This window comes from Entelurus aequoreus, linkage group LG06 (genome assembly GCF_033978785.1).
Source record: "Entelurus aequoreus isolate RoL-2023_Sb linkage group LG06, RoL_Eaeq_v1.1, whole genome shotgun sequence".
NCBI lineage: Eukaryota > Metazoa > Chordata > Actinopteri > Syngnathiformes > Syngnathidae > Entelurus > Entelurus aequoreus.
The window spans coordinates 52,447,921-52,473,702 of NC_084736.1; the positions used below are offsets into that span (position 1 = coordinate 52,447,921).

Sequence of the window (25,782 nt, forward strand, 5' to 3'; positions counted from 1 at the left end):
CTCACAGACTTTTTAATTGGTCAAACAGTGGAGGGCGGGAGATCGAAAGGAAAACAATAACAAGATTTCGGGGCTGTAAATCTAATTTTGAAATTAGCATATCCCGGCTGAACTACCGTTATCAGTTATAAAGGTATTCGAAAAGAACATGATTTATTAATGCCTTTTGACATATCAAGGCCATTTAATGATGACTTGACGTGAAATTATTACATATGGCACCTTTAAATATTTGAATCGTTTGACAGCCCTAGTGGCTATGAAATGATCTGTACTGTTTAGTGACAATATCAGTAGCAAAAGCCACAGTCACTTAAGAGAATTAAATCTGAAAACACACAAGTAGTTTTGTCTTAAAACAGGTTATATGGCAACCACAAAATATTTGTATCCTGAACATTATTACCGAGTCCCAGTGCAGCTATGGTCTAACAACTGCCAGGCAATTGATCTTGTTAAACATGTTATTCTTGGATGTTCATGTTTGCTTTTGAAAATGTTTTGGCCCTCTCAATTATCTCAGGAAAGAAAGACAATGAGTCTGTTTACCTGGAGACATGACCTTCATGTCTTTGGGAAACTTGCGGCAGATGCTGTTATAATTAGTGCAGATGTGATGGAGACACCAGGTTGATAGCTGCTTGGCATTGTGGAACTAGAAGTGGGGAACAAAACAGAGTATTTGTCACGCATATGTACAGTCACTGAACTTTATCGATGGGTGTTTCAAAGGTTGCAGTAACAGACCTGCGCTAGCTCCAAATATGCCAACACCTGCCCATCAACGTCGACTCCTTTCCCTGTCAACTGCAGGAGCTCATCAACGGCTTGCTGCTCTGAAGATGCCCACATATATAAAAGGATGTAAGTATTTACAGTGTCTGGCCTACTCCTAACTTCCACCATTACTGCTTAGAGTCCTTACCAGTGAGGGCAACCAGGCGTGGTAAACAAAGACGGTTGGCCACCACGATCAGTTCTATGGACTCCAGATGAGGACAAGGTGTCAGCATGCCGCAGTACAGGAACTCCAATACACCTCGCATACATGCTGTACTCGTGCTGGGAATGGGCACCTGGACATGTGTCAAAATAAAAAATACATATTGTTTTAAGGGCAGATGTAGCTTCAAAAAATAGTTATCCTTTATCTGATGCCATTCAGCAGAGCATGGGTGCAACTTCCTCCCTGCGCATCCATATACAAATGTTTAGGCAAGTGTAAACATTAAACGTTTCACCTAAAATGGTTTTCACTTCACAGGTGTGCTTGAAGCTCATCGAGAGAATGCCAAGAGTGTGCAAAGCAGTAATCAGAGCAAAGAGTGGCTATTTTGAAGAAACTCGAATATAAAACATGTTTTTGTTGTCAAGTACATAACTCCAAAGGTGTTCATTCATAGTTTTGATGCCTTTAGTGACAATCTACAATAGTCATGAAAACAAAGAAAACGCATTGAATTAGAAGGTGTGTCCAAACTGTTGGTCTGTACTGTATTTTCAATTAAATTTTTATTGTAAAGCTCTTTTCTTACATACATTATTTAAAGCATATTCTACAATTTGTTGGGGTCCTATTCTAAGCATTTTTAAAACATAAAAATGCCTTAAAATAACGAAAAAATTATCACTGCTACATTAATATTGTTCAATAAGGAGACCAAACCAATCAGAGCGCACTGTTCAATATTGTGGCCAATGATTGGCTCAGCCTCAGGAAGCATTACCATAAAGCACAGTAAGAGTGTAAAGGTGAGTAAAGGGTGTCATTTAATGTCTAGAAGGCTCTCAGAATGTTGAAAAACGTATGTAAAAGGTAGTAAACAGTTGTTTATTATCGAGCTAAGAAAATATTTGCTTTATATTTAATGACTCCAACTTTGTGGAAACTAATTTACCGCGGTCATATCTGCAACCAATAAACATCAATAAAAGACAGGTTACTTGACATAAATTTAGGTTTTAATAATGTTAAAATTGCTAATTGCACAACTTTTTTCCTGTTAATTGGTTTTAGTACAAAACATCAAAATACATTCAAGTTTGATTAAAAAGCATCAAAATCCTTTCACATACACACAAAAAAAAGTGTGAAAAGTGTGAAAATGTGTTGTAAGAGCACTGCAGGAGACCTCCAAATAAAATAAAATTCCGCTTAGGCCCCAAGTTTAGTCAGGGACAACCATGAGTATATGTCTTATTTTTTTTATTATTTTTGCTATATTGGATCAAAAGGTGACTATGTGGGTGATATTTTATGTCAGAAATGCTCTCATAATGTAAAATATAATGGATTGGGAATGTATTGAAGAGTTTTTAATGCTCTAGCTATGAACATATTCCATTTATATTTAATATAAATCCCACTTTGCGAAAATTAATTTACCACGGTCAGGCCCAGAACCAATTAACAGCGATAAACAAGGGACGACTGTAAAGGACAGGGGACAGTGTGTGGAGAACTGTGCTTGTAGGGATACACCGAGCATCCACACAATTAAATTCACTTCATAAGAGCTGTTCACTGATGAAATACCCGCTGTGAGTTAGTGAGAGTTATATAAATAAATGCATATGAATGAGATAGTCCTGTTGTTTAATAATGACAGGTTACGCAGTCTCATCCCAGGAAGCAAAGCCGGAAAGAAGACGCTGACCCGAGAGACCACCTGAAGTCTACCAAGAACACTCCTGGTTTACCCACTGAGACCCTGCCTAAAGCTCCACGTCTACAACCAATTAAGAGAATGTCAGCGTGGTGAGACCTCTCGTTACGACTAAAAGTCACAACACTGAAACCAGGGTGGTCTCGAAAAGCCCAGCTGAGGCCAGGCAGCGTTATTAAGTGGTTACATTCATGGCACTTCTGTCTGTGCCATGTTAACCTGCGATTGTAAGGGCTGGTTAGGCAAAAAACCTTTCATGAAAGTTAGCACACAATGTGAAAATTAAGGATCCATCCATCCATCCATTTTCTACCGCTTTCAGAAGTAAAAGTAGTGGAAAAAGATGCTTCAGACACAAAAGCCAAAGTAAAATTATTGACTTAGATAATAAAGACCACACTGACAGAAGTCAAACTAGACCACATGTGTCTAACTCAAGGCCCGGGGGCCAGATCTGGCCCGCGACATCATTTTATCTGGCCTACAAACACCTGGGAATTATATGTGTCAATAAAGTACTTAATATTTTCTCACTAAATTGATTGATTGATTTTTTAAAATTTTGACAGAAAAAATATATGTACTGCTTGAAATTGCATACCTTTTAAACTTTAATAGTATCAAATATTGCAACAAATATTACAGTATATTATCATACTTTCCAAACATGTTATTGTCTAAATAAAAACTTAATTTTACAGCAAACTACCCATCAAATTATTTTAAAATGACAATAAATTTTATGTTGTTCTTTACAGCATATTACTGTAAATTGAAGGAAAAAAAACGACTACTGTTTTTTTGCGTTGATATTCTGTTGACTGAGCTGCCAGTTTTTGACTGTAAAATCTACGGTTGTTGTTTTTAACGGTGTATTACTGTAAATGGAATGGCGGTACATTTGTTTTACGGTAGAAAAACTGGCAGCTAAGTTTCCAGAATAAAAAAAGAACTCATGTTGCAAAAACCAATGTAAATTTAACAGTAAAATTCTGACAACTAAGCTGCCAGCTTTTTCCATAAAAAACAAAAAAGTGGTACTGTTTTTATATTTACCGTAAAATGTTGTAAAAATATATATATATATACACTTTTACAGTAAAATTTTGTAAATGTAAAGTTTTTACTGTAAAATCGACAGTCTACTTAAAACAATTTATATAATTAATAATGAAATCCAGAGGCAAATTCATTAGGGGTTTAACGGTACGTGTATTTGTATTGAACCATTTCGGTACGGGGGGTTCGGAGGTGTACCAAACGAGTTTCCACACGAACATATTAAGCTAAGCTAAAGTCTTAACAAGCTGCTCCGCTTCCTTCTGCCTGTCTCTGTCAGTACACAGCACCCAGCATTGTCCCACCCACACAACCATCTGATTGGTTACATACAGAGCGGTAACAGCCAATCAGCAGTGCGTATTCAGAGTGCATGTAGTCAGTGCTTAGCGTTTAGCAGGTAAGCATCAGGCAGCGGACTCTCCCCAAATTATAATAAACACCTCCCAGTCAACTACTAGTAACATTACTATGAGCCCGTTGACGTTCTAGAAATATAAACTGCAGCTCAGCTCGCTCGCAGTCCTGGCTTGATGTGAAGGCTAATTCGCTTTTAGTGTAACATTAGCTCATTTTGCGGTGTGTGTGTGTGTTACGGACAGCAAAGCCCTGTCTGTCTGTTATTTCACTTTACCTTTTTCTGTGTTGATTGAGCTGTGTTGAAGCAGCAAACAAGGACATTATGTTAAATGAAGAGTTTCTGTCTCTGATAGTTGATATGATAATGTAACTGCATCATAAAGCCTACATGAACTCCATGGTGTTCAGGGATGAATAGTCTCTCCTATTGCTATTGTACTATTTTTTTCAGCTATAGTTACATTAATCATTAGTAATGGAGCAGCCTAGTTTTGAATGGTAGGGTCCCTGCTATCACATGTTGATAAAAATATAACATTTACATAATAAAAATCAACTACAGGATTCCCAAATGCTGTAATAAATTAAGCATGATGAGTTGACTTGAAACTGTTTAATGTTGCACTTGTTTCATATAGAAGAAAAGTTTTGTCGTTTTATTTAATCTGAGCAACAATTTGAGGCAGTTTAAGGTGGATTAACGTGGGCAGAGTTATTATAGTGTTCCCAATGTTAAAAGGATAAAGCCATTGTTTACAAATTTGGTAAATAAATAACCAAAAAATGTATATTTTGTTGTTTTCTTACTGTACCGAAAATTAACCAAACCGTGACCTCTAAACCGAGGTATGTACCGAACCGAAATTTTTGTGTACCGTTACACCCCTAAAATTCATACATTATTCACTGTTACAAGTGGACCTTTGATGGCAGCCATTATTGCGATGTGGCCCGAAATGAAAACGAGTTTGTCATCCCTGAACTAGACTATAGACAATTTATGTAATTTAACTCTATAAAATCATTAATTTTTTTACTATTTTGGTATACTCAAATGCTCATTTTAAAATCACAAAGTATTATATAACAGTAGTACCTCTACGGACATGCTTAATTGGTTCTCAAATCAACATCCCACATTAAAACGAATTGAAATTAATCCAATTAATGCTCAGCACACCAAAACAGCACAATTTTAACATGTGGCATGCCTTTTAAAAATAAAAATGTTTACATAAGAAATTCTGTATGAAAAACAATCCAATAGTACAAACTAGTTTTATGAAGTAATATAATAATGTACAGCCTTTTCTTTGGAGATCAAACTTCTACAGTATCTCCATTGAGCTACTTCTCCGTCAAACACACCATCAGCAGCGTTGCCATATTTTCATTGACAAATCTCAGCCTTATATATTTTTTGACATTCTTGGCTGGCATTAGACACATTCTGCTTCAGTATAGTGCAGACGAGCAGTGACGCGCTAATAGCTTCACGCTCGGTTTTGATTTTGATTATTTCTTTAATGAATTCAATGAAAATCACCAATTTATTTTCAGCAGTGTCCTTCACGCTTACTTTATTCCTTGTCATTGTTGGAAAACAACGTTATGTCCAGCTCTATAGCTACAAGCTAATGCTGTCGAGCAAAACAAGATGTTTTGGGAGGATCTTACAGTGTTCACTGTGACATTTGCTATGCTAACTAATGGCGGGGTTGCGTGTAACTCAGATGTTTGCTTGCAACTTAAAAAAGGGGTTCACTGAATTAGTAATTTTACTCTTATTTGTATTTAATAATTAAATGTAACCTACTTACAGTGTAACATGATAAACCTTGTCAAATGATATGAAACAATGTTTTAATCAAGAAGATTATCATCAAGGCTTAGGTCAGGCTGATAAAGAAATAGTAATCAAATAAACTGCAAAAGAAGGGACTTATAAAAACTGATACAAAAATGCAGACAATTACAGTGCTGAAATAAATACATTTTAAACAAATAATATATTTTATATATATAACTAAGCTGTAGATTAAATTAATGTGCAAATAAAAATACAACTTCACCCCTTTATTCATATTTTTTGCGCTTAAGAAACTTCTCTTTGACTATCTCCACAATTATTTTGTTTGTTTGACATTGTCATTACTGCCACAAGTGGTGGAGAAGTGTATTACAACCATATGGACCGCAGCTGAGAAACAAATATTTTTTGGCGGCCCTCTAGGGGGCGCTCGCGGCTCAACAATGGTTAAGAACCACTGACTTAAAACATAATCTTAAAAACTCAAAACACTCTTGAGTTGAGTTACCACAGCAGAATGCGGATTCATTAGTTTAAAATGCACGACCATTGTAACAAGAGTCCAACATGGACGTTGTGAAGTCATGTTATCACACAACAGCATGAAATGTGTGAATCTAAAAATACAGAGAAGGAAGTGTGACATTATCATGAAAATAGAATGCTGGCTGATCACGTGCTACTCTCACATTTGTGAGTTTCAGGCTCTTTTCCCCCCTCGGGGGATGCTCCACTCCATCCTAAAATATACTCCCACACTATTTGAAAGGAAGTTGATGCAAAGCTGTCATGTCAGAGTGATTTGCATGTACTTTCACCATCAACACAGACAGCGACAAGAATAAACTAACTTCGAGCATTAAATGTCAGGTTCACAACTAAACATGGTTGTGGGATTAAATCCATGCATACAGTATTAGCCATAAATATGATAAATTACCAGACAGTATGTTATGGCTTCACTGAGATTACACCTTGTTTTTTTCTACTCAAACTAAGGCTATGTCTACACTAAGCCAGATAACTCCTTAAACTAATAATTATTTAGCCTAAACCCCCGTTTCAGCCACACTAAACCACCGTTTAAAGGCCTACTGAAATTATTTTTTAAAATTTAAACGGGGATAGCAGATCCATTCTATGTGTCATACTTGATAATTTCGCGATATTGCCATATTTTTGCTGAAAGGATTTAGTATAGAACAACGACGATAAAGTTTGCAACTTTTGGTCGCTGATAAAAAAAAGCCTTGCCTATACCGGAAGTAGCGTGACGTCACAGGAGGAAGAATTCCTCACAATTCCCCGTTGTTTACAAAAGAGCGAGAGAGATTCGGACCGAGAAAGCGACGATTACCCCATTAATTTGAGCGAGGATGAAAGATTCGTGGATGAGGAACGTTAGAGTGAAGAACTAGAGAGGCAGTGCATGGTGTATCTTTTTTCGCTCTGACCGTAACTTAGGTACAATGTCTCATTGGATTCCACACACTCTCCTTTTTCTATTGTGGATCACGGATTTGTATTTTAAACCACCTCGGATACTATATCCTCTTGAAAATGAGAGTCGAGAACGCGAAATGGACATTCACAGTGACTTTTATCTCCACGACAATACATCAGCGAAGCTCTTTAGCTACTGAGCTAACGTGATAGCATCTGGCTCAAATGCAGATAGAAACAAAATAAATAAATCCCTGACTGGAAGGATAGACAGAAGATCAACAATACTCTTAAACCATGGACATGTAACTACACGGTTAATAATTCTCAGCCTGGCAAAGCTTAACAATGCTGTTGCTAACGACGCTGAAGCTAACTTAGCAACCGGACCTCACAGAGCTATGATAAAAACATTAGCGCTCCACCTACGCCAGCCAGCCCTCATCTGCTCATCAACACCCGTGCTCACCTGCGTTCCAGTGATCGACGGCGCGACGAAGGACTTCACCCGATCACAGATGTCTGCTATCCAAGTAAGTCCTCTTTGTTGTGTTGCTACAGCCAGCCGTTAATACACCGATCCCACCTACAACTTTCTACTTTGCAATCTCCATTGTTCACTAAACAAATTGCAAAAGATTCACCAACACAGATGTCCAGAATACTGTGGAATTGTTCGATGAAAACAGAGCAGTTTGTATGGTGACACATTGGGTACGAATACTTCCGTTGCCGTCGTTACGTCACGCGCATACGTCATCATACATAGACGTTTCCAACCGGAAGTTTAGCGGGAAATTTAAAATTGCACTTTATAAGTTAACCCGGCCGTATTGGCATGTGTTGCAATGTTAAGATTTCATCATTGATATATAAACTATCAGACTGCGTGGTCGGTAGTAGTGGGTTTCAGTAGGCCTTTAAGGCCCCCCTCCTCGGACACATTTTTACATGGGTAAGTGCGCCGTCTATTTCTTGAATTTCTTCTTAGCTTTGTATGGACTCATTGATCGTTTTCATACTGAGTTCGCAGAGGAAGTGACGCCAGAAAGGCCTCGCCCCACACAGGAAGTGACATCAGAAAGATGGAGGCGAGTCATCAAGACATGCCCGTGTGGAAATCACACATGAATGAATACCTTAAGAAAAGCAAACGCGCAATTGCAGCTATTTTGGATACAACATATCTCAGACGGCAACATAGACGGTTGAGCGACGGTTTTAGATAAGGCTTGGAAGAACGGCAGCCTGGTGGGATATGTTTGTCAACGAGTGTGTTGTGCCAGCTGAATGGCAAGAGAACTTTCGAATGTCCAGGTCAGCTGTGATTCTACTTAGTAAAAACTTTGTCCATTTGTCGAAGGGGAGACAATGACTACGAAAAACCGTGATTATATTTGGACTGGCAAAGCAGACTATTACTAGTTATTGTCCGCAATGTATGTCGAGCGATTACTCAACGTCTAGTTTTGTACTCCATAACTATTGTGAAGCCATGAAGTGGTTGCGGCCGTCAAGTACGACCGTCAATTTTAGCCTACAAGCACAGTGTCCTGAACAGATATCTATGATTGTTGTAAAATGTTCTTTATCACATTGTTTACTTTCACGCGTCCATTAAAGATATGATTCATGTATGATGGCTCAGGTGTGATTCACTACAATAGTCTGACAGCTGCTGATGGTGAGGCAAGCAAGGTTTTTTTTTTTGTTTTGTTTTTTTTGTTTTTTTGTCCTGTCCAGCTTCTCAGGCAAATCATATAGTAGATGTAGATGCCTATATCGACTGTTCAGATTTACTTTACAAAACAGAAGTGTAGGATACTTCTCGTTGCCTTATTTGTATTTGACTTTATTAAATGTATTTATATTATCATTTGGTGCAGCCGGGCCGGAGCAGGAGGGGATAGAAAGAGAGAAAAAGGAAGACAGAGGGGGGAATTGTGGGGACAAGAGGGGGATTAGACAGAGAGACAAAAACAACAACAGCAAACACAACAACAACAACAACAATAGAGCAACATCAGCAAATACGACATGTACAAATATGATGGTAAAAGTAATAGCAAATAAGCAGTTAGCGAAAAAATTAAAAATAATACAGAAATGACAATGAGCATTATTACACTAAAAATGGAGCAATACGAATACCAATAGAAATAGCGCTATTGATAATGAACAATACCAATACTTTACCTTTATTATCAACAATACAGTTCTTCAAATGCAACAATACATATACGTAATGATAACTTGAGATATGAAAGAATGCAGACAAATGGAGGGGAAGAAAGAGAAGCAACCTACATTAACCTTGTAGATTGTTATAGTAACAATAGGTTAAGCTTTGTCAGTGTGCCATGTGTTATACCCAGTTTACCCTAGGACAACAACATTAATATATGTTTGATGAAACGTGATTATGCGCATGAGTGTATGTGTGCATATGTACTTGTATGTGTACAGTATGTGTATATGTGTGTTTGTACAGTGAATGTATATGTACAGAATGTGTATGTGTGTGTTTGTACAGTGAATGTATATGTACAGAATGTGTATGTGTGTGTTTATACAGTGAATGTATATGTACAGTATGTGTATACAGTATGTATGTTTGTACAGTGAATGTATATGTACAGTATGTGTATATGTGTTTGTACAGTGAGTGTATATGTACAGTAAGTGTATATGTATGTTTGTACAGTGAATGTATATGTACAGTATGTGTATGTTTGTATAAAGAATGTGCGTGTGGATGTACGAACTTTGAGTGTGTAAATATGTACTGTATTTGTAAATGTATGTGGGAGCGCAGGTACCTATGTATGTGTGTATGTATGTATGTGAGTATATGTGAATTTCTATGTACAATACATTTGACTCCCAGTGTGTGCGGGAGCCAGAGTACGGCCCCAGCCTCCCCGAGAGCCCAACCCACAAACAGTAGGCGTGGTGCCCAGGGAACCAGGGACCAGGGCAAGCAAGGTTTACTGTTAAAAGACATGTGGCAATAGTCTACATTGAAACACAGGGTAAGAATACACTTCCAGGTCAGAGGTGACTATGACGCACGCATTTTTTTCGCACATTCGTACTAGGTCGCGTTGCGCCGGCGGACGGAGGGGGGAAGAGGGTCTTAAACGACCATTGTGTGTGTGTGGACACTGATAAGGTTAGGTGGGATTTACCCACACACACACACACACACAATGACATCGTTTAAGACCCCCTCCCCTCTCCGTCCGCCGGCGCAAAGCGACCTAGTACGCATGCGCAGAAGATGGCAGAGGCGCATATATTAAGTGTATCCTTACCCGGTAGTCTGGTATGTGAAGTATTTCAATGTAGCTTATTGCCACATTTCTTTGAACAGTAAACCTTGCTTGCCTCACCATCAGCAGGTTAGACTAGCCCTAGTGTAGTGACTCACACCTGAGCCACCATAAATGAATCAAATCTTTAATGGACGTGTGAAAGTAAACAATGTGATAAAGAACATGTAATGCTATGATTAAAGTTGAATATTTATCCCATCCTCATTCAGGTCTTAAATTCCCTATAAGAAGCAGAATATCCAGCAGAACTAACATCTGCGGTACCCTCCAAGGTTTCTCATTGTTATCCCACTGGGTTGAGTTTTCTCTTGCCCTGATGTGGGATCTGAGCAGAGGATGTCGTTGTGGCTTGTGCAGCCCTTTGAGACACTCGTGATTTAGGGCTTTATAAGTAAACATTGATTGATTGATTGATTGATTGATTGATTGATTGATTGAGTCTTTGATTTATTTTGTACAATTTTCCATTTTGTGTATTATTTGCGCACTTTAATTTTTGAAGTTGTTCTTGATTTATTATGTCAATTGATTGACCACAGCGGTGACTATTTAAGTGCATCACTTCCTGACGAAGACATTGTCGAAACCGGTCTGTGTTTGGTAGCGCCTGCGCAGTTTGTATTAAAATTATTACAAGGACACAAGTGTTGCTGGCCTGCTTTTTCTTTAAGAACATTTTACAACAATCAATCTAGGGATCTAGATATCTGGTCAGGACATTCCTCACTCTTTTGCCGTCACTTTCATTGTCCATTCTTGCAATCCTGCCTGTGCTTGGAGGCTGAAATTGGCGGTCGTACTCGGCGGCCGCAACCACTTCACAGGAGTTATGGAGTACAAAACTAGACGTTGAGTAATCGCTCGACATACAGTACAGGCCAAAAGTTTGGACACACCTTCTCATTCACAACACGACTGATGGTCCCAACCCCACTGATAAAAAGACAAGAAGACAAGACAAGAAATTCCACTAATCAACCTTGATAAGGCACACGTGTAAAAGTGAAAACCATTTCAGGTGACTACCTCTTGAAACTCAATTGAGAGAATGCCAAAAGTTTGCAAGGCGGTAACCGGAGCAAAGGGTGTCTATTTTGAAGAAACTAGAATACAAAACAATGTTTTCAGTTATTTCACCTTTTTTTGTTAAGTACATAACTCCACATGTGTTCATTCTTAGTTTTGATGCTTTCAGTGACAATCTACAATGTAAATAGTCATGAAAATAAAGAAAATGCATTGAATGAGAAGGTGTGTTCAAACTTTTGGCCTGCACTGTACATGGCGGACAATAACTGATACAGTCTCCTTTACAGAGAACAGCGAATGCATTTGGAGTGGCAGTCTTCCCTCGTCGGCCAGGTAATACAAAGCACATGCTACCTTTTCTATCACATCCACGGGGGCCCGCATTCTTGTTGTCTCTCCTTCGACAAATAGACACAGTTTTTAGGTTAGTAGAATCACAGCTGACCTGGACATTCGAAAGTTTTCTGGCCATTCCTCTGGCACAACACACTCGTCGACAAACATGTCCCACCAGGCTACTGTTCTTCCAGGCCTTATCTAAAACCGTCGCTCAACATTGCTATGTTGCCATCTGAGATGTGTTGTATCCGAAATAGCTGCAATTGCGCGTTTCTTTCTCTTAAGGTATTCATGTAATTTCCACAAGCGCCTGTACATGTAGAAGAAGGAGAAACACGGGCATGTGTGGATGTTTCGCCTCCATGCATTGATTAACGTGGACCCCGACTTAAACAAGTTGAAAAACTTATTCGGGTGTTACCATTTAGTGGTCAATTGTACGGAATAGGTACTGCACTGTGCAATCTACTAATACAAGTTTCAATCAATCAATCAATCAATCCATCTTTCTAGTGGTTACCTCCGAGTGGAAACCGGTTGTTGTGAAGCTGCCTGTGCTGCATTCTTTCTGAAGTCACTTCCTCTCTGAACTCTGTTTATAAACGATCAATGAGTCCATAAAGAACTAAGAGCCGGAGATTCAAGAAATAAACGGCGTACTTACCCGTGTAAAAAAAATTCCAAGGAGGGTTAGTGTGCTGACACAGGGTTTAGGCTAAATAATTATTTGTTTAAGGAGTTATCCAGCTTAATGTTTTTTTTATTCAACAAAGAAAAAAATCCCATTGAGATGAAAAAAACTCTTTTTCAAGGGAGTCATGGTCAAGAGGCAGCAAAGTTACACATAAAATTGCATTCACATTACCAATTATCAAGTAAAACAGTTACAGATAACTGAGGCTCCTTCAAATACTCTCAGTTTAGATTTAAAAGCATTTAAGGATCAAATTCAGTCATCTTCCAATCTCTTTGTAACATGTTCCAAGCACAAGGAGCTGCATAGACAAAAGCTTTTTTTCCCCAGCTCAGTGCGAGCAAAATGGACAGAGAGCAACAGCTGATCGTTGGATCTCAGTGCATAAGAGTCTGTACTTCTCTGTGAAATCAATGCACAAATGTATTCGGGCAATAGTCCAAGAAGAGCCTTGTAAATAAAAGTGTGCCAATGACACTGTCTCCTAGTGGACAGAGAAAGCCATCCCTCCCAAGAGTACAAGTCACAGTGGTGTGTCATAGCTCAACAGTTACAGGTGATGAACCTCAAAGAAGCATGGTAAACACAGTCCACCATCTGAAGACAGGAATGAGTAGCATTCATATATAAAGATCATCATAATCTAGCAGAGATAAAAATGTGGCAGAGACAAGGTGCTTTTTACACCAAAAGAAAAACATCTAACTGTTAGTGTCTTCACCAGTTGATCAATAAAAGGTTTAAAAGTGAGAGTCATCAATTAAAACCCCAAGGTATTTACATTCATGCACCACTTCTATGACATTCCCTTCAAGATGGGACACAACCTGGGGAGTTGGAGGCACCTTCCTATGTTTGTAAAACAGCATAAGTTTTGTCTTGTCAGCATTGAAAACCAGTTTTAAGTCAATAAGTGAATTCTGCACAGCGACAAAAGCTTTCTGCAGGGAGTTAACAGCCTGTTCAACAGATGATCCAGAGCAATAAATAATTGTATCGTCAGCATAAAAATGCATATTAGCATCAGAGAAATGTTGTTCGAGATCATTGATGTAAAAAATAAGAGGGACCCCAATACAGATCCCTGAGGCATCCCTTTATGAACATTGACAAATTCTGAACAAAGGCCCTCATATTTATTAATACGCTGGGTCCTTTTTTCTAAATAATTTGAAAACCAAGCGACCGTATATTCTGACAGTCCAATGAGAAACAGCCTGTGTTTTAAAATAGCGTGGTCTACTGTGTCAAACGCTTTGGAGATCAATAAAAAGTGAAGCACAGTACTGTTTTTTATCAAGCACTACAATGATGTTATTTACCACATTCATTGTAGCAGTGATGGTGCTGTGCTGTTTCCTGATTGATATTTACAAATAGTTTTGACGAGAGGAACTCTTTCAACTGATCACAAACAAGAGATTCCAGAATTTTTGATAAGACACATACATTTGATATTGGCCTATAATGTAGACAGGGCCTAATAACATCTCAAGTGCCAGTGTATTTTTTTAACTTCACCTCTTCAATGTAGCTTTCCATGAAAGATCCCCGGAACATTGCAGCCATCCAGTCACAGCTGGAGATGAGCAGGGGTTTGTGGCCGGGGAGGTAGCCGTCGTCCAGCCGGAACACCACATCTGAAACCGGGGTGGGAAAAGAGCATTCATCTCGTGGAATGCCACAGAAGCCCAAGCTACAGAGAGGGGAAAGGACGGACAAGGCAGACAGAGCCACAGAGGACAGACGGACACACACGCACACACACACACACACACACACACACACACAAAGACATAGAGACACATGTAGACAGACAAAGAGATAAATTGACAGAGGGACAAAACAGCTTTTGACAAAGAGTCAGGGAAGGAGAACAGACGCAAGATAAAGGAAATGGAATAAATCATGTATAGGACTGTATCGCATTGCTAGGAATCTCTAGGAATCACTTCATTATGGCATGTATCTCAAAGGAAACAATGTTGGCCTATTTTACGCATACCTTGTTAAACAAATCATCAAATAACTATTCATTAGCGTTATGAATAGGACTCCCATCATGACGAAGAATACAAGTGATTGTTGAGACACATTGGATGCATGGCACTGATAGTAGCATGCAAACACAACAGCTTGGGGGTAGGGGGGACAGACAAGACCACACAAAGACAAAGGAGGCACGCAAGGATGGAGACGAGACGACCAAGCAGACTGAAGTGGCAGGCAGTCATCAAGTCATTTGATAACTTTAAGAAGACTTCAACTGCAAGGAAAACAACAAAATACAAAATGTGCATTCTCTAGTACAAATGAATGGTAAGTATACCACAAATGTACACAAGGTGTACATTGTTAAGAGACTCAAAAGCTATGTTCACACTGCAGCTTATGATGGCAACTATGGATTTTTTGTTAAATTGGATTTTTTTTAATGATCTATAAACATTTTTTTAATATGATTGTGGTGGTCTGCTCCCTGTATGATCTGTATCAGAGCTTGGTCCGCATTGCCGGCAGTAAGTCGGACCCATTTACAGTAAGCATTGGAGTCCGCCAATATTCACATATTCACATATTCTGTTCATAACATTTATGGACAAAATTTCTAGGCGCAGTTAGGGGCGTGGAGGGGATCCAGTTTATAATGTGGTCCTGCTGGCTTCTTCTGGCAAGGATTTTCAGCTCTCACTGGATCGGTTCACAGTCAATTGTGAAGCGACTGGTATGAGAGTCAGCACCTACAAGTCTGAGTCCATGTTCTCGCCCAGAAAAGGTGGAGTGCCATCTACGGGTTGAGGAGATCATGCCGCAAGTGGAGGAGTTAAAGTATTTCAGAGTCTTGTTCACGAGTGAGGGACGAGTGGATCGGGAGAAAGACAGACGGATTGGTGCGGCGTCTGCAGTGATGCGGACCCTGTATCAATTTGTCATGGTTGAGAAGGAGCTGAGCCGGAAGGCAAAGCTCGCAATTAACCGGTCGAGCTACGTCCCTATCCTCACCTATGGTTATGACCGAAGGGACAAGATCACAGGTACAAGCGGCCAAAATTAGTTTCCTCCGTCAGGTGGCGGGGCTCCCGCTAAAAGATTCTATGAGAAACTCGAGAGAGGCTCAGATTAAAGCCACTTGTCCTCAAAATCGAGAGGAGCCAGTTAAGGTAGTTCGGAAGACCCCCGGGTTCCTCCTTGGGGAGGTGTTTAGGGCGCGTTTAGGCGGTAGGGAAGACCCAGGACAAAACGCCTTTTCAACTTTCCCTTGAGGTACTTGTCCTCTATCGGTCTCGTGCCGGTATTTAGCCTTAGATGGAGTTTACCATCTACATTTACATTTCCCAGCTCGTCTTTTGAGCTGGGAAAGGGAAGTGCAGGCTTCTATGCTTAGGCTGCTTCCCCCGCGAACCGATCTTGGATAAGCGAAAGAAGATGGATGGATTTTTATATATAGTTGCACAAATTATGAAAAAAAACAAAAAAAAAATATTTTGCGTATACTGTAAAAGAAGTCAGTAGACTGACAGCTAAATCGCCAACATTTTTGTGTAAAAAAAACAGTGGTGCTGTTTTTCTATTCACAGTAATACATTGTTAAAAAAACGACCATAGAATTTACAGTAAAAAAAAAAGACAGCTTAGTCACCAGAATTATACAATCAAGATAAAAGGGGTTCCATTTTTCCATTTACAGTAATGCACTCTAAAAACGGCAAAAAAATAGCAGCTCTGTCGCCAGAAGTTTACGGTCAAAATAACTGTGGTGCCTTTTTTTATTTACAGTAATGCACAGTCAAAACAACAATCATAGAATTTATGGTAAATAAAAAGACGCAACCTAAGTCAAAAAGATGCAACCTAAGTCACCAGAATTTTAACATCAAAATAATAGGACTACAGTTTTTCAATTTACAGTAATTTTACTGTAAAAACCACCACTGTACATTTCACATAAAAAAATGGCAGCTCAGTCGGAATAATTTTACTAAATAACAGTGGTAATGTTTTTTTTAATTACAGTAATGCACTGTAAAAACGACCGTAAAAACTAAACGCTCCTTTGCATCAGTCTGCAGTTGGATTCATATTGGGATTTTTGACCACATACAAAAGAGGTCTGGGTCGGACGTCAAAATACCAGAATTGTACTGTTCACACTGACGCGAAAAAAAACTGATGGATATTACAAATGCGCAAAAATATGGGAATTGGCCTGCAGTGTGAACATTGTCAAAGAAACTGCCTGGAGTGGCGAAGTTGGGAGAGTGGCCGTGCTAGCAATCTGAGGGTTGCTGGTTCAATCCCCACCTTCTACCATCCTAGTCACGTCCGTTGTGTCCTTGAGCAAGACACTTCACCCTTGCTCCTGATGGGCCCGGTTAGCACCGTGCATGGCAGCTCCCGCCATCAGTGTGTGAATGTGTGTGTGTGAATGGGTGAATGTGGAAAATAGTGTCAAAGCGCTTTGAGTTCCTTAAAAAAAAAGGTAGAAAAGCGCTATACAGGTACGACCCATTTACCATTTACAGTCACTCTCTCGTTCAACACCCAAACATTAACTGATGCATCCACGGAAAAAATCAGTAACGTCACCAATTCTAATATTGGAATTTGAATTGGTACAGAAGATTACCAGCAAAGGTGCCTTTGTTGAGACACTCCTTGATGCGGTTGGCTCTGCGAACATGGAATGCCTTGGTTATCTCCTGGTTCATGAAACTCTCTCTGTTGAGCACATTGGCCACCATCATCCGTAGGTCGAACACCTCGAGGAGCTCTGCGATGGTGGCCACCTGCATCAGATCGCCTCGACTCTCATTCAGGCTGCCGGTGTACAGGTACTGAAGGACCGCCTGGAACAAGAGCAGGTCAAGAGGTCAAAGACAATGCTAACTGCAGCAGCTAACTGAACCAGACCGGACTAAGACAATGTTGCTGTTTACTTTGAGGTACAAATATGTAATGTAGCATAGAGAACATAGAAAAGAAAAAAATACAGTCACCCCTTGTTTATTGCAGCTAATTGGTTGCAGGCCTGACCGTGGTAAACAAATCCGTGAGGTAGGATTATTACTAATACATCGAATATTGATATAGAGCAGGGGTGTCAAACTTGTTTTCATTGAGGGTCACGTCGCAGTAATGGCTCCCTTCCGAGGGCCGCTTTTTAAAATTAATCAAAATTATGCATGCGGGCAATAACCTGTGATTAATCAAAATTCAAATTGATCTGATTTAAAAATATATATATATCATTTGACAGCATTGATATAAATGTGTGCCAGTAATCACCTCATATTATTACACCATTGACTATACACTTGATTATTAGATTTTTTCCATGTACAAACTGTTATCTTTACTAACCGATTTTTGTAAAACACTATATAATAATGTAATATTTGGCATGATTAGATAATAACGTTTAAAAGATGCATTTTTTCCTGTCAAAATCTAAATAATTATTTGCATTTATTTTTTTAAAAATGAAGTATTTTATTAACACACACTTTTCCCAGGCTTTCGCAGGCCACGTACAATGATGTGGCGGGCCAGATCTGGCCCCTGGGCCTCGAGTTTGACACCTGTGTTAGAGCATAAAACAAATGTACGACCATCTAAATACATTTTAAACATAAGAATTAAGAGCCCTCTAAACATGAAATGACACCTATATAGTCACCTAAACATGAAATGACACCCATATAGCAATGTAGCGAGGGGCAATTGTGGTAAAAGGCGACATAGCAACAGAGGAAGAGGTGGAAATACTAAATAAATTGATCCCTATTCCGTACATGTATACAAGAACACCACAAATAATTCAAATACTGTACTAGGGTTGTCTCGATACCAATATTTTGGTACAGGTACCAAAATGTATTGCGATACTTACTTTTCTAAATAAAGGGGACCACAAAAAATGGCATTATTGGCTAAATTATAACAAAACATCTTACGGTACATTAAACATATGTTTCTTATCGCAATCAAAGAACAATTTTTTCCTTAAATAAAACAGTGAACATACTAGACAACTTGTCTTTTAGCAATAAGTAAACAAACAAAGGTTTCTAATTAGTCTGCTGACGTATGCAGTAACATATTGTGTCATTTATCATTCTATTATTTTGTCAAAATTATAAAGGACAAGCTGTAAAAAATTATTATGAATCTACTTGTTCATTTACTGGTAATATCTGATTATTTTCTGTTTTAACATGTTCTATCTACACTTCTGTTAAAATGTAATAATCACTTATTCATCTGTTGTTTGATACTTTACATTAGTTTTGGATGTTACCACAAATCTAGGTATCGATCCGATACCAAGTAGTTACAGGGTCATACATTGGTCATAATTTAAGTTCTCATGTGTCCAGGGACCTATTTCCTGAGTTTATGAATATAATATGAATTTTTTTTTTTTAAAGAAAAAAGATGTGATGATAAAAAATATCGATGTAATCAGTAGTATTGACGAGATACGCTCTTGTACTTGGTTCTACACCGGATGTCAGGTGTAGAACCACCCATGGCATTTGTTTACATTGTGATGCCGGTGAGCTATTGTATCCTTCTACGGTGTGTAGTGAAGCATGTTTAGCTATTCCTCGTCCTGCAGTGATAATAATCCATTCTACCTTTTCTGTCTACACACCATGTCTGCTTGTAAGTACTCCGTGATTGTGCGCTGCCGAACATGCTCCTCTGCTCGTAAAACCAGCAATGTCATGACGTGACGCCTGTAAAAAAAAAAAAATGGCGAACCGGTACTTTTCAGACAGAGTATAGTACCGTTTTTGATTCATTAGTACCGCTATACTATACGAGTACCGGTATACCGTACAACCCTATACTGTACTGTACAATATGTCGTAGTCGAGTTATAGTTGGTACTCAACTAAATTGTGCATAAAAAGGTATGATGCGCAATATACAATACAAACTAAATTTGAAGCCCATTACCTTAAATGGCTCCTCCTGTATGAGTGCATCCATGACTACCACAGTCATTAGTCGTAGCCGTCCAGTCATGGGGTCATCAACATGCTCCAGGCAAACACTCAAGAACCCTCTTCCCCATCCTGAAAGTGCCCGGCCACTCCCAGGAGCTCCCAGAGAGCACTGGGCTCGCGAGGGGAGTGCATTATCACTCTGGGAAGTCCGCAACGAGCCGTGTTGGAGCAGCGGAGGGCAATTCAGGCCCCGCGCGCAGCCATCCACCCCGTCTTTGTCAATGTCCAGACTCTTGGTGCGGCCAGCTTGCTCCTTGGCTCCTCTCCTGCTCAGTTCGCCTTCCTCCCCACTGTCAGAGCTTTCCTTGCTTTTATCCTGCTCCGCTTCCGGCCCCAAGCAGGCTGCGCCTAAATCGAGGGTGAAGAGGTCGTAGAACTTGGAGCAGGAAGTGGCCAGGTACACTTTGTGGGCATAAACACGAGTGGTGCCGCCCTGCAGCAGGAAAACAACATCTGCGCACAGCGGGTGGCAGAAGAGAGAATCGGGGCCCTCGCCGTCACTGGGTGGGGGGTCTGGGATTCCAACAATGGGGCGTGGTGGGCGAGGAGGCAGGAAAGGTGCTTGGAGGAGTGGTCTCTGGACTTTTTTCAAGTGTGACTTCCAGAACTGTAAGTGGCGACGGGAGATGAGGGCAGCACGTATCGCGTTGTCAAAAACATCCTTAACTCCAAACTGGGCGACTATGCTGGTCTCATAGTAGGGTATCCCGAGCTCCTTTGCCACCTCGTGGCCTCTCTCGGGCGGAAGGATATCTGTTGGTTTTATGGGTCTGCGGATGGAAAAGACGAAGTTATTAAGGTTTTAAGGATAGTGGATTACTGTCCTAAAACCGCTAAAAAGTCCTAAAAAGTTAGGTTGAGATCAGAATCAGTCCATTAAGGACGGATATAGAAGGCTGCTCACTTGGCAAGGGGTCGGCGTGCCCGATTAACCGCATCCAGGTCAGCGTAGCGGAGATCCAGCTGGCAGCCAACAAGGATGATGGGCGTCCGTGGACAGAAGTGCTTGATCTCCGGAAACCACATGGTGCGGACATGGCGCAGGGAATTGGGATTAGCCAGAGAGAAGCAAAGCACCACGACATCCGACCTGGAGAGGAGGAGGGAGTCGAAGCATTTTTTTTCTGCCTGAACTAAGCTGAGAACAGAGATAAGACCGGAAAAAGACAACAGATAGGAGCCGCTTTGTGTGTCGATGTGACCTTTGACGGAGGGACGGGAACAACATTGTCAGCTTGTGTAAAAATCTGCGTAAACTCTCGCTGCAAGGCATTTTGGGTACATAACAGCGGTAGATAGAGATGTGTGGCGCCGAAAGAATGCATGTAGCGTTTGTATCTAGGGCTTGTGCTCTTTATGACCCATCTATTTCTCCCCTTAAAAACCCAAGATACAGTACATCTAGAAAAGAAGGGTAGTAATATCTCCAAAAAACATGCAGTGTTAATATAATATATGAGTGCCATGTTTGTACATGCTTCTAGTTAATGTTTAATTGAGTTGTCACTCATTTTGATCATTTAGTAACACTGGTAAAAGGTAGACAGTGTTGCATTCTGCAATCAGTACTATTTGACATCACTTTTGCACAGTAAAACTCCATGCCATACACACCTACTGGGTATTCATCAGAAATATACAGTACAGGCCAAACGTTTGGACACACCTTCCCATTCAATGCAATTTCCTTATTTCATGACTATTTACATTGTAGATTGTCAGTGAAGGCATCAAAACTATGAATGAACACAATAACTGAAAACATGTTTTATATTCTAGTTTCTTCAAAATAGCCACCCTTTGCTCTGATTACTGCTTTGCACACTCTTGGCATTCTCTCGATGAGCTTCAAGCACACCTGTGAAGTGAAAACCATTTCAGGTGACTACCTCTTGAAGCTCATTGACAAAATGCCAAGAGTGTGCAAAGCAGTAATCAGAGCAAAGGGTGGCTATTTTGAAGAAACTAGAATATAAAACATGTTTTTATTTATTTATTTCACCTTTTTTTGTTAAGTACATACAGGTAACTCCACGTGTTCATTCATAGTTTTGATGCCTTCAGTGACAATCTACAACATAAATAGTCATGAAAATAAAGAAAACACATTGAATAAGGAGAAGGCGTGTCCAAACTTTTGGCCTGTACTGTATATTTATTTTATTTTTTTCCTTGATTGAGTGAACGCAATAACAGACAAAACTTGAAACCAGTAATATTCTAAACATGACTAATTATACAAAAACAAGTACAATAAACATCATATATAAACAAATAGTGCAAAAATAAAAAATAATACAAAGGCTTACAGTATGTAACTCGTATACAGAATTAAAAACTTTAAATGTCATTTTGGAAGTAATATTGCAGTTTGCTAAGCAGATAAAAAAGTCTGTCTATTTCAATAATATATTATTTGAGACGTTCTCTTTGACCATTTGCATTTGTGGATAGAATATTTTGCATGGGTAATAAATAAACTTATATTATATTTCACATTATAATCTGTGTCTATCATATGTAAAAATACACTTTTTTTCTATACCTACTTGAACCGTAACTATTTCATTTAAAAGTGATTTGATTTCAAAGCATATACGAACGTTAAATGTATACAATTAGTTTTATCAAATATGTTACAAAAAGCACATAATGGATTAAAGTTATGGATACATCTCCTTAAAAAGCTTTTACATGGGTATTTGAATACAGCGTTCCACTTCTTATATTTTCATTCAATTTGTATTTTGCAATAAGCGGAGCTTTATGTTGGTAAGATAAGATGAGTAAGGCTCCACTTTTCCAAGAATGCGGTAGCTTGATGCTATTGTACGTTGGCTTTGCTATTGACATGCTACTGATTAGCATTAGTGATTTAACATGCCGATTTCAACACCTCCAAATTTGTAAATGAAAACTACAACCAAGATGCAGGTTACAATCAAACAGCTGGCGCGTAACAAGTACAATACTTACAGTATTAACACTTTTTTAGGACACAACAAAAACCACCATAAACCGCAATTACAACTTAATGTCATGCTTGCAAATAGATAATATGATGGTAATAAAACCAGATATAACAACTTGACAGCAGTTACCATTATCAGCTCATTTTTAAATGTTGTACTACAAAAAATAGATTTTATTATCAAAAATGGTTTAAATTTATTAACAGTTATTTATTTACAGTTATGGAAGGGGTGCCCATTACAGTCAGTCGATCGCCAGCCAGGCATTAAAAAATAGTCCTAAAAATTTGTGATCATAAATCTTCACTATGACGTTACTTTTGTCACTTGATTGACATTTACGGCACCTGAGGGTTTTGTGAGATGACGCTGGCTGCTGCGAGCTCATTATTAAGAAAAAATGACCGACAGGAGGGCGAGAAACACTTTTTATTCCAACAGACTCTCGCGCAATACGTGCCGTCAAAACTCTGCTAGACCGACTGCACAGTTCCTATCTTCACAATAAAAGTGCTGCTTCATCCTGCCTGCGCTAACAAAATAAGAGTCTCAGAAACCTGGCGTGCACAAGCTAGCAAGCTACGGAGTTTGCCGCCAATGTATTTGTTGTCAAGTGTATAAAAATGAATATGGAAGCTGGACAAATAAGATGCCAAAAACCAACCACTTTCATGTGGTATTGGACAGAAAGGAGGACTTTTTTTCTCCTCCATTTGAAAATGTGGACGTTATCATCACTACTGTCTGATTCCAATCAATGCTAATCATCAGAATCAGTTAATAACTGTTAATACACCAACTTATATTCTTGTTTTCATGAAAGAAAGGAATCTATATGTGTTAAACATGCTTGTATTATCATTAAACACCTTTAACTTGTTAACAAAAATCTATTTCATAAATAAATGAATATAAATTATATTATGAATGAGGTAGATCATCTCGACTTGGTCAATTGAAAAGTGGCTCGCCTGCAAAACAAGTGTGAGCACCCCTGAGTTATGGTAAGTACCGGTATCGATTCCTAGGTAACTTGAATTGGTACCGAATCGGTTCAAATAATACCGGTACCATCCCTACTCAAGATAATGTTTCCCAAAAACTTTCGTTGACTGATTGACTCAAAATGCATAAAATCATGTGTACAGTATTTAGATACACCAATGATATGGACTTTTAATCAGAACAAATCGTCCTTTATTCAAGTGTGCCTCGTGACCATTTGTATGGAAAAAACACAAATTTTTGCTGTGCACACACTACTTCTTTACTTCCCCAACGGTAATCTCACCTAAGCTCCTTTTCCCCGTTGACATAATATACACTAGGAAGCCATTACATCACACATGGACACGCAGCCAGTGTACTATTAGTGCCCTTGCATTATGGTACTACTGCTGCTCCTATGTCAGCAGTGTGAAACACATTTCAGGGGACGTGAGGTAAATGTTCGCAATATCAAATTAGCTGATATGATGACTTGAGAGCTCTGGTTCTGTGAGGTTTACGGGGTGTGACTGATTTGGTTTAAAGGTTAGTGACGTTTCAAGAATAATGTGAATAGGCTGTGCAGTTATACTGTAGAGCTAATCATTTACCTCCAGCTATTATGTGATATAAATGGGCCTGCCAGCGTTGCATGTGTTTATGTGGTGCATTCAGACGACAAAGGTCACCAGTTCCCTGATTATGTAAAAAGAGACATGCACACACAAGCTCATTAGATAAATCTTACAATGTATATCTTCAGAATAGTAAAAAAAATATCCCCCTGTATATTCGTCTAATCTCACATAATACTTTGCCATTTTGTCGCTTACAAGATTAATTATTGCTAAGAAATTGCATAAATTGGTGGAAGAAAACGTTTTGTTTCTTAATTATATTTTTTGAAGATTGAAAAATCCAATAGTTGAGGCTCAGGTTAAGTGTGGTTTAGCCTATTTTCAGGATGAGATTGTGCTTTTTCCCCACCAGAATATTCCACTCCTAAAAAGGCACGTAACACTGCTTGATGTCATGTTTGAGTTGTGGTATCAACAAAAAAGCTGTGAGAGGTGGAGGACAGTGGAGGGGTAGCGATGCCAGCTAAGCCACGAGTTAACGAAGAGAGAGAGGTGAGACACAAGGAACAAGTGAGTGGACAAAAATGCTAGGTGCAGCTGCAGAAAACAGCTGAGCTGGCGCCGCGTTTTTATCAGCTGACTGCAGGCTGACAAAGCATGCCGAACATTAGGGAAGGCGTGGAAACATACACACAAAGTGCAGACACAAACAGAGGGGCAGACAACTGAGTAAACACACACTCAATAAGAATGGAATGACACAACTGAGGCGAGGTAATTGGTGCCACAAATGGATGCACAAACACAGTCTGTTGCTTGGCAACACTTGCCAAAAGGTGCACCATACACAAGGTGCATCCACCTATCCATCCATCCATCCATTAACTTTGTAAAAAATTAAAAAACCTTCACATTGTTGTGTGTACATGCATAACTGTGTTATGATCTCGTATTAGTTTTCAAATAAGCAAGGTGGAGAGTAGATGTGACAAGGTAGACTTTTGTCAAACAGCAAAGAAAGAATGTTACATATTTTTGGGGTAATGCTTACCTTCAAACTAACCAACAAATGACAATAAAAGCAACAACGCTCATATTTGCTCTTGCCTGAGGAATAATACTGTTACAATAATATTGCAAATACAAAGAAGATATTTCAATTACATTTATGGATAGCAGGCTCAAATTTTTGTATAATTTCCTACTGATAAACATGTTGGTTACCAACATAGGACAACAGGAAATGTATGAAAATCAAGATTTCGCGCTGTCATTTGACATTCTGTTTGCTGGTTTTGCTTAATTGCTTTTGCATTTCATGCCAATAAAGCAGCTTTGATCCTGGCACAGCGACTAAGAGGATAAAGCCATGATCCAATCATGTCTGGTGGAGGAAGGACGTAACAGCCTGAGGGCAGGGTTCAGCTAAAAGTGCTGGTGGTTTGGTCACACAGAAAAAACCTTGTCGATTCTGAAGGCATGTTCGTGTGGGATTGA

The 25,782-nt window shown here is 39.2% G+C and overlaps 1 protein-coding gene across 6 annotated transcripts in view; it reads right to left on the reverse strand.

The window, feature by feature from the left end:
• The window catches only part of rhobtb4 (Rho related BTB domain containing 4), a 117,077-nt gene that overhangs the window by 9,410 nt on the left and 81,885 nt on the right, over positions 1–25,782 (reverse strand). For all 6 annotated transcript variants that reach the window (XM_062050963.1, XM_062050964.1, XM_062050965.1 and 3 more), the window contains 7 exons: positions 20,653–20,838; positions 19,699–20,518; positions 17,363–17,582; positions 14,257–14,375; positions 926–1,076; positions 748–836; positions 550–655 (listed from right to left, as the gene is read on the reverse strand). In XM_062050963.1, the coding sequence (XP_061906947.1) occupies positions 550–655; positions 748–836; positions 926–1,076; positions 14,257–14,375; positions 17,363–17,582; positions 19,699–20,518; positions 20,653–20,838 (1,691 nt within the window). The remainder of the gene's footprint in view (positions 1–549; positions 656–747; positions 837–925; positions 1,077–14,256; positions 14,376–17,362; positions 17,583–19,698; positions 20,519–20,652; positions 20,839–25,782) is intronic.